The sequence below is a fragment of the Sander lucioperca genome, chromosome 21 (genome assembly GCF_008315115.2).
Source record: "Sander lucioperca isolate FBNREF2018 chromosome 21, SLUC_FBN_1.2, whole genome shotgun sequence".
Taxonomy (NCBI): Eukaryota; Metazoa; Chordata; class Actinopteri; order Perciformes; family Percidae; genus Sander; species Sander lucioperca.
The window spans coordinates 13,616,353-13,625,348 of record NC_050193.1 but is presented as its reverse complement, the minus strand read 5'-3'; the positions used below and the strand labels follow the sequence as shown (position 1 = coordinate 13,625,348).

The window sequence follows — 8,996 nt, the reverse complement described above, 5'->3', positions numbered from 1 at the left end:
GTTTTCTTTTGCTTGAGATGTTGTGTATGTAATCTGGCCTCTGATTCCCACACACACATACTTGAGTTATTAAAACAACTTAAAATAAATATAGATGCTACACAGATGCAACACAACATGCAAGTCTGGTATCCACTTGAGAACTGATAATCCTCTACATCACTTAGACTTTCTGCATAATTTTTTTGTTCCTTTTTTTTTTTTTTTTTTACTGAGCATTACCTGATACATGTAGCATAATGGTGTTGGAATAAACTGTTCCCAAGGTCACAATTTCAGTTTATAATTTGTAAGGGAAACGTTTATCTATTTATTATATCATTTAATGCATGTTAGCAAAGCTCTCATTTACAGGGAGGAAGAAATTCAACAGGATGCCCTGACTGGTCCATAAATCAACCAGCAGATGGTGATGTAGGTACTGTTAGATTATAGGTACATTGTTACCACAGTATGGTTGTGTAGACACCCTGCTGGTTACATGATGCTACTAATGGAAACACTTACAGAACTAATTACATACACTTCCACAAGACTCTTTTATAACACAGCCTATCATTTGTTTTTTTTCCCTTTTTTATATACACTACCGGTCAAAAGTTTGGGTTCACTTAGAAATTTTCATTCCACTCCATTATAGACAGAATACCATCTGAGATCAGTTGCATTGTTTTTTTAACCAGGGCAGCAGTTTTCCAATTATGTGCTTACATAATTGCAAAAGGGTTCTCCAATGTTTTCTCCGTTAGCCTTTTAAAATGATATCAGATTAGTAAACAGAATGTGCCTTTGGAACATTGGATGAATGGTTGCTGATAATGGGCAATGTAGATGATTGCAGTAAAGATCAGCCACTTCTTTCTACAACAGTCGAGAACCATTTTGCAATTATGTAAGCACATAATGTAATCTGAAAACTGCTGCCCTGGTTAAAAGAACAATGCAGCTGATCTCAGCTGGTATTCTGTCTATAATGGAGTGGAATGGAAATTTCTAAGTGACTCCAAACTTTTGACCGGTAGTGTAAGTTATTTTGATTTCACTGCTTTATTTAAACAATTTGCTTTTATCAGTATGTGTGGCAGTCATGTTCTCAGATGTATTGTGATGAACTAACATGTTCTAGATGTTTGTTTGAACTTTTGTATTTGATAATGTGGGAACATTTTGATTACATTTTTTTTTTTTAAACAACTTTATTTCCTTACATTTCACAGGTGTAAACAGACGCACGCTGGCGTTATGTCGCAGCACAAGACGGCGTTCAGACACACGTGGAGCCGCACAGAACTGCTGCTTGGAAAAGTTATATTAAAGTGCTCATATTATGCTCATTTTCAGGTTCATAATTATATTTAGAAGTTATATCAGAATAGGTTTACATGGTTTAATTTTCAAATAACACCATATTTTTGTTGTACTGCACATTGCTGCAGCTCCTCTTTTCACCCTGTGTGTTGAGCTCTCTGTTTTAGCTACAGAGTGAGGCATCGCACTTCTATTCCATCTTTGTTGGGAGTCGCACATGCGCAGTACCTAGGTAAGGACTACTAGCCAGTCAGAAGCAGAGTATGAGGGAGTGCCCTGACAGTACCTAGGTAAGGACTACTAGCCAGTCAGAAGCAGAGTACGAGGGCGTGCCCTGACAGTACCTAGGTAAGGACTACTAGCCAGTCAGAAGCAGAGTACGAGGGCGTGCCCTGACAGTACCTAGGTAAGGACTACTAGCCAGTCAGAAGCAGAGTACGAGGGCGTGCCCTGACAGTAGCTAGGTAAGGACTACTAGCCAGTCAGAAGCAGAGTACGAGGGCGTGCCCTGACAGTAGCTAGGTAAGGACTACTAGCCAGTCAGAAGCAGAGTACGAGGGCGTACCCTGACAGTAGCTAGGTAAGGACTACTAGCCAGTCAGAAGCAGAGTATGAGGGCGTACCCTGACAGTACCTAGGTAAGGACTACTAGCCAGTCAGAAGCAGAGTATGAGGGTGTGCCACGCTAGCAGCTAGGCGAGCATTATAACGTGTGTTACAAAGTGACGCACGTTTGTCTCTGAAGTAAAGGCTGGACTACAATAGAGCTGTTTGGAGCAGTTTGTGAACAGTGTTTTCTGTTGAAGATGATAAGTTCCTTTGGCGTGGACTTTGGGGTTTTACACTCTTTGTAAACCTATAACATGCACAAAAGAGATATATAACACAATAAAGGAAAGGGAAAAAGCCAAAAAGCATAATACGAGCACTTTAAAACATGGTTCGGCAAGATGAAGGAGACTAAAAATGAAGTGACACCAACAACTTTGCCTACTCTTAACATGCATTCTAATCACAACAAACTTTGCTATAAAACACATACAGCAGGCCTATTTAAGACTTATTTTAAAAACAGTGATGGAAGAAGTATGCTGCCTATGACTGCATTGAAAATGTTACTTATGTAAAAGTATGTAAGTATCATCAGGAACATGTAGCCAGTATAAGTATTAAAAGTAAAATTACTCAATGTTTCTGATTTGAGAATCCTCCCATTTTAGAAACTCGGGAGTAGAAGTAGAAAGTGGAATGAAAAGAAATGACTCAAGTAAAGTACAAGTACCTCAACATTTGGACTGAAGTACAGTACTGGAGTTAATCTACTTAGTTACATTCCATCGCGGTTTAAAAGAGTGACCAAACATCCTTGGTTTATGCTGATCAGTTACACCTGTGATGAACACGAATGTTTGCGTCTAACCAATAACAAAGGAGCTCTTGTGACTCTCGACCAATCGGATTCCGCGGCTCGTTCTCGCCTTTAACTCGAGTATAAAACGCCTCGCTAAAGCCTGGAGGCAGCGTTTCACTCAGCCCTCCTAAAAGCTGTGCGATAATATCAGTCTTTTTCGCCTTATTTCATCCCTCTATCTCAGCGGCAGGAAACATGGTGAGTACGGAATATATCTGTGTATCTGTAGCCTCTCTCATTGAGCCTGGGTTTGTCCGAAGTTATAAGAATAATATAAGAAATAATGATCTCTTTTTTTTTCTTTCTTTTTTTTAACCAGGCTCACAGTCGACAGTCACTAACACTACCTCTAATGAAGAGCAGTTAAACAACGTTTTATAGAAATGTTACGTTTAAGTTGTGTTAAGTGTATAAGTTGTTGGTGTTACCTTGAATAAGGCAGATATCAGTAACACATTTCTGTCATAGGCTACTTGCAGCTAGTCAAGGGCCGGTTACCGTTTTACGGTAGACAGCAAAGTCACGTTTCAAAACCACTAAACATTTAGGCCTACGTCTTATGTACAGAAAGTATAATTTAAAATGCCCTCTCCCTGCCAGCGTGCAGTGTGTTTAAAAATAAAATGCAATGTCCAATTGAAGGTGTCTTTACCCAGGCATTTCAGAGTAATACATTTGTAAAGCTATAATTGCAATACTGTAAAACCGAGACATTTTTGCTGAAGGTTATCATACCGGCCCAGTGGGCCCATGCCTGCTTGCAGCTTCCGTGGGTCAGTGTGCAAACTGACCCAATTAGGGTAAAGTAGTTGTAAATGGACAAAAGTAGTCTTGTATCGTTCCTGTTTTTCCTCTGCCTGGCTGCAGCCCCCCCCATATTTGTTAAAGTCAAAAGGTGTCAAACATTCTGTATTAAGTATTTAGGTGCTGCAGAGACGTCCCAGCTTGCAAATTGTATCCTACAGACTAAAGAACTTTTGTACAGATCACTAAAATCACACTATAATTGTAATAACTATACAAAAATGATCACTCGTTCAATATTGTGAATCATATAGCAATATCAAAATAATCACAATTAGATTTTCTTTGTATTGTGCAGCTCTAATAACCAACTATTTGTCTGCATAAACGGATTAAATTTAAGACTGTAAATGTGCAGCATGTGTCAGTGATTTGGTCCTGATGTGTTATCTAACATTTTCAATGCAGGACTTTTACTGTAAAAGTATTTTAAACAGTGTGGTATTAGTACTTTTGAAGGAAAGAATCTGAATATTTCTTCGACCGCTGCTGGTAAATGTTAAAACTTTATATCGTCCTCCAGCGTGAGTGTATCTCGGTGCACGTTGGCCAAGCCGGTGTCCAGATTGGCAATGCCTGCTGGGAGCTTTACTGCCTGGAGCACGGGATCCAGCCGGACGGACAGATGCTCGGGGACAAGACCATCGGCGGAGGAGACGACTCCTTCACCACCTTCTTCAGTGAGACCGGTGCTGGGAAGCACAGCCCCAGGGCCATTTTTGTGGACCTGGAGCCCACTGTCATCGGTAAACTCATTAAATATATAGATGCCAAAGTTTTCCCCTGTGTACTACAAGCTTAAGTTTCCCCACCAGGCCTAAGCCACTAAATTATTTTATCTATTTTTATAACCCTCTGAGGACGAAAGATGTACTGGCGCGTCCAAAACGATGTTTGACCAAAAGGAGGAATTTCAAAAAGGGACCATGGGATCACTTGTATACAAATACTAAAAATATGACTAAGCATAGGGCCAAATCAAGGGGGAAAAAAAAAATTGAGGAAGATTTTTATTTTGCATGTCGAGAATTAAGTCAACATGACGAGAATAACGTTTAACTACCATTTCAAGAATAATGTCGAGATTAAAGTTGAAATGACGAGAATAAATTCAACTCCTCCTTTTATCACTTAATCGCATTAGAGCGACTGTCCGCCATGCTAGCTGCCATTTAGGCAACATCATATGGGTTACATCCTTGGAGTGCCACGCTCGCCTGAGCTCCACTCCTTCAGGATCAAACCATTTGATCAATTGTCTTATTGTGTGTTGTGATACAACATATCCTCTCTGTATTGAGCGTAGGTGTAACCATGGATACCCTTGCATCTGTCCATTACAAGCTATTTCAGTTTGCAGGAATACGGCCACCTCTTCAAAGTCTGTTTCTCCTTCTGAACAGATGCAATTTTCGGCACAATCTCTTCAAAGTCCTAATACTTTTCACCATACTGTGTTCATGCGCTCAAAGAGAGAAACCAATTCTGAAGTATAATTTCACGAGTTCATATAGGCCTTCACAAGGCATTTTCTAAAAGACTATAGGTAAAGCTAGTAGTTTGAGTTATTCTCAAAAGGCTGACTTGATTCTTGAAATATCAAGTTTTTTTTTCCTCGACATTTTGACTTTATTCTCAAAATGCAAAATAAATCTTAAATATTTTTTTTTCCCTTGATGTGGTAATGCTCTGTCGTAAAAGGTCAAAGGTCAATTTGAGATGATATGTGAACCTCAGAGTTAAGTGGAGCTGGGTATCGTTCAAAATATTAAATACCGGTACCGTGACTTCGATACAGTTTCCTAAACTACTCTTTTTCAATATCAATTTTATGAAACCATGAAATTACAACATTGCACATTACACAAAATCACACACACAAATATTTTATTTCAGCTCCTACTACGTGAGCCCGTCTCTGTAACGTAGAGGGGTTTTTTTCTGTTTTTTTTTTCCTGCGCGTCTCTACGACGTGTAATGTTAGACAGCCAATCACAGAGACATTAGATCTTAGAAGCATGCTGATTGGCTCTCTGACGCTGAGCTTTACTCCTTAGGGATTGAACTTTGGTATTGAATGAGGTATTTTACAATACTTCTTAGAGGAAATTCGGCCGGTGCCTAAAGCATTGAATTCGATACCCAGCCCTATATATTTTTTAAAAAAAAATATTTTTTTTTGACTACAGTTTCAGCGGGGCAGCTTGGTTAGAAACTTGAACTTTTCAATTTAGCGATCCCTTTTTAAGATTAAAACCCTTAAGTGACTTGATCTGTCTCCAGATGAGGTGCGCACGGGGACTTACCGCCAGCTGTTCCACCCCGAGCAGCTGATCACCGGCAAAGAGGACGCTGCCAACAACTACGCCCGCGGACACTATACCATCGGCAAAGAGATCATCGACATGGTGCTGGACAGGATCCGCAAACTGGTGGGCACCTTGATATTGAGATGGAGCTATTGTTATCTTTAAATTAAATATCTCACTGCAGTGGTGGAATGTAACTAAGTACATTTACTCCAGTACTGTACTCGAGTCCAAATGTTGAGGTACTTTACTTGAGTTTGCCACTTTCTACTTCTACTCTGCTACATTTCAGAGAAATATTGTACTTTTTACTCCACTACATTAGTCTGACAGTTTTAGTTACTTTACACAATAAGATTTCTGCACACAATGCATGTATTTTATAAAATCTGTTTTATTCTAAATGAAACTAGCCAACAATATAACGGCCTACAAGTCCAGCTGAAGTAATTAGACCATTAAACACACAATGGTTTGGATTCTTTACACTTTTTAAAATGGGAGGCTTTTTCATTACTTTTAATACTTAAGTACATTTTCCTGATGATACTTGCATTAAAGGATCTGAGGGTTTCCTCCGGTTGCTCATTTTTCCTCTCACCATAAAGACATGCATGCTAGCTAACTAGTACTACAGTTGAAAATGAGCAATCGGTCTTACTCTGGTGCATTTACAAAAATGTTGGGTGATGTGCAGTGTCCCACCGCCGTCTCTCCGTCTCTGTCCCCAGGCGGACCAGTGCACGGGCCTTCAGGGCTTCCTGGTTTTCCACAGCTTCGGCGGTGGCACTGGCTCTGGTTTCACCTCCCTGCTGATGGAGCGTCTGTCTGTGGACTACGGCAAGAAGTCCAAGCTGGAGTTTTCGGTCTACCCGGCTCCTCAGGTGTCCACGGCCGTGGTGGAGCCGTACAACGCCATCCTGACCACCCACACCACGCTGGAGCACTCGGACTGTTCCTTCATGGTGGACAATGAGGCCATCTATGACATCTGCCGCAGGAACCTGGACATTGAGCGCCCGTCTTACACCAACCTGAACCGGCTGATCAGTCAGATCGTGTCCTCGGTCACCGCCTCCCTTCGTTTCGACGGTGCCCTCAACGTCGACCTGACGGAGTTCCAGACCAACTTGGTGCCATATCCCCGTATCCACTTCCCCCTGGCCACCTACGCACCAGTCATCTCGGCTGAGAAGGCTTACCACGAGCAGCTCTCGGTGTCCGAAATCACAAACGCCTGCTTTGAGCCGGCCAATCAGCTGGTGAAATGCGACCCTCGCCACGGCAAATACATGGCTTGCTGCCTATTGTATCGCGGCGACGTGGTGCCCAAAGACGTTAACGCCGCCATCGCCACAATCAAGACCAAGCGCTCTATCCAGTTTGTGGACTGGTGCCCCACTGGTTTCAAGGTGGGCATCAACTACCAGCCGCCCACTGTGGTTCCTGGCGGAGACCTGGCCAAGGTGCAGCGGGCCGTGTGCATGCTGAGCAACACCACCGCCATCGCTGAGGCCTGGGCTCGCCTCGACCACAAGTTCGATCTGATGTACGCCAAGCGGGCCTTTGTCCACTGGTACGTGGGCGAGGGGATGGAGGAGGGCGAGTTCTCGGAGGCCAGAGAAGACATGGCGGCCCTGGAGAAGGATTACGAAGAGGTCGGAGCCGATAGTGTGGGAGAGGAGGAGGATGACGGAGAGGAGTATTAAGCAGGCATCTGTTTGATATCAAAATAAAGCTTTTGTTCACTGCACTATTGTTTGCTCTCTTTAATACACTTCTGGTGCACACCCTATACTCTAAGCCACTGTTACAGGTTGAACATAACCTGTTATAAAGTTTAGGTGCAGCACCTAAGCCAAATTAATGTAACTAAGACTTTTCTCAGATCTAATAATTGAAGGACTTCTTTAGCAAGTTTGTCTACAACAAATAACTCAAAACACTGCCAAACGTATATGTACAGTCAAGAAGAAACATCATTTTTTTTGAGTGAAATTTAAGTGAGTGGGCTATTAACACATTTGCACCACACAACAGTTGGATTGCTGCAACATTAAAATGATTCACATTTGTTTCAGGTTTTTAAAGCGGGCAGCAAAACAAGTCATTTTAGTATCTTTCGAAACCAAGTCAAAGCATATCCTCTTACTGTAAGAACGTGATTGTTAATACTTGCAGCAGGAACAGGTCACATGATTGAGCACTGACCAGAAGGAAGAGCTTTTCTTTATGATATGAGGCGGAGAGGCTGCTGACAGTCATGTGTGTTCTTTCATTCCTGTATAAGATTTAAGTACATTCTCATGACACAATTGAACTACATTTGTACTTAAAGAGGCCTTACTGAGTGACAAGCAGTAAGACATTTTACACAGGTAGTACTGAGGAATATTCATTTTAATGTTTTGTTCTTTAATCCTCAATATGTTATTGTACCCTACAGTGTCTGCCTCACTGCATGGCACATTTTACAAGTAGGTCTTTCGCCCCCAGTAGAATATACTGGGGGAATGTCAAAGTGTTGTCCTGTTTTGGGGCTGTGGTACCGTGTAGACCACAACATCAACCAGATAACAATAAGAAATTAAATGGAGGAGTTGACCAGACCCCGTCTGAGAATTTATTTAAACAAAATCCCTCATTAGCCCTGTGCAGGAGTTGGACCTGGAGTGACATCAAAACTTAGCTTTTCTTGTCAAGCAAGTTTCAGTGACACACCTCACTAAGGCAAATCCCGCTCATTTAATCTGATACTGTAGAGTGTAATAAGTAATGTGGTCACTATTATTGGAACCAGGGAATGAATCTGCTGTAGCTGAGGACTAATTCAAAATCAAGATTTTGATTTCCATAAATCATGTTTTATTCATTATAACTCTTGTGGGATAATGATTTACAATGTATCTTTTTTTTTTTTTTAATTAGTCCTACATTCATTTGGCTGATTATAACACTAGTTGAGCAGGTGTGGATGAATAGTGCCTTGCTCCAGGACACTTCAACAACATATATAACTGGTTAAGATCAGAGCAGACCGCACTCCAATTCAAGTGTTTATGTGACGCCAATTTTGGCAAAGGCAGTTCCTCAACACAGTTCAAATCTAAAAGTAGAAGTAAAAAGACATTTCTGGAGTAATATTCTGGAAGACAAGTGATGCA

General features: G+C 41.4%; 1 protein-coding gene across 2 annotated transcripts; it reads left to right on the top strand.

The window, feature by feature from the left end:
• Window positions 1–2,796: 2,796 nt before the first annotated feature.
• LOC116065490 (tubulin alpha chain-like) lies at window positions 2,797–7,585 on the top strand. Of its 2 annotated transcripts, XM_031321044.2 has the most exons (4): window positions 2,797–2,917; window positions 4,047–4,269; window positions 5,807–5,955; window positions 6,564–7,585. In XM_031321044.2, the coding sequence occupies exons 1-4, from the start codon at window positions 2,915–2,917 to the stop codon at window positions 7,539–7,541; spliced, it is 1,353 nt and encodes a 450-aa protein (XP_031176904.1). In that variant the 5' UTR covers window positions 2,797–2,914; the 3' UTR covers window positions 7,542–7,585. The 2 variants fall into 2 exon arrangements, with proteins under 2 accessions (XP_031176904.1, XP_031176903.1); XM_031321043.1 differs by lacking the exon at window positions 2,797–2,917 and having other exon boundaries at window positions 4,020–4,269.
• Window positions 7,586–8,996: the final 1,411 nt, after the last annotated feature.

Excerpts from the sequence above, each read along its gene's own strand:
- LOC116065490 (XM_031321043.1), top strand. The coding sequence starts at position 4,020 with ATGTTAAAACTTTATATCGTCCTCCAGCGTGAGTGTATCTCGGTGCAC. Across the intron at positions 4,270-5,806 it reads CCTGGAGCCCACTGTCATCG|ATGAGGTGCGCACGGGGACT; the intron begins GTAAACTCATTA and ends ATCTGTCTCCAG. Across the intron at positions 5,956-6,563 it reads TGGACAGGATCCGCAAACTG|GCGGACCAGTGCACGGGCCT; the intron begins GTGGGCACCTTG and ends CTCTGTCCCCAG.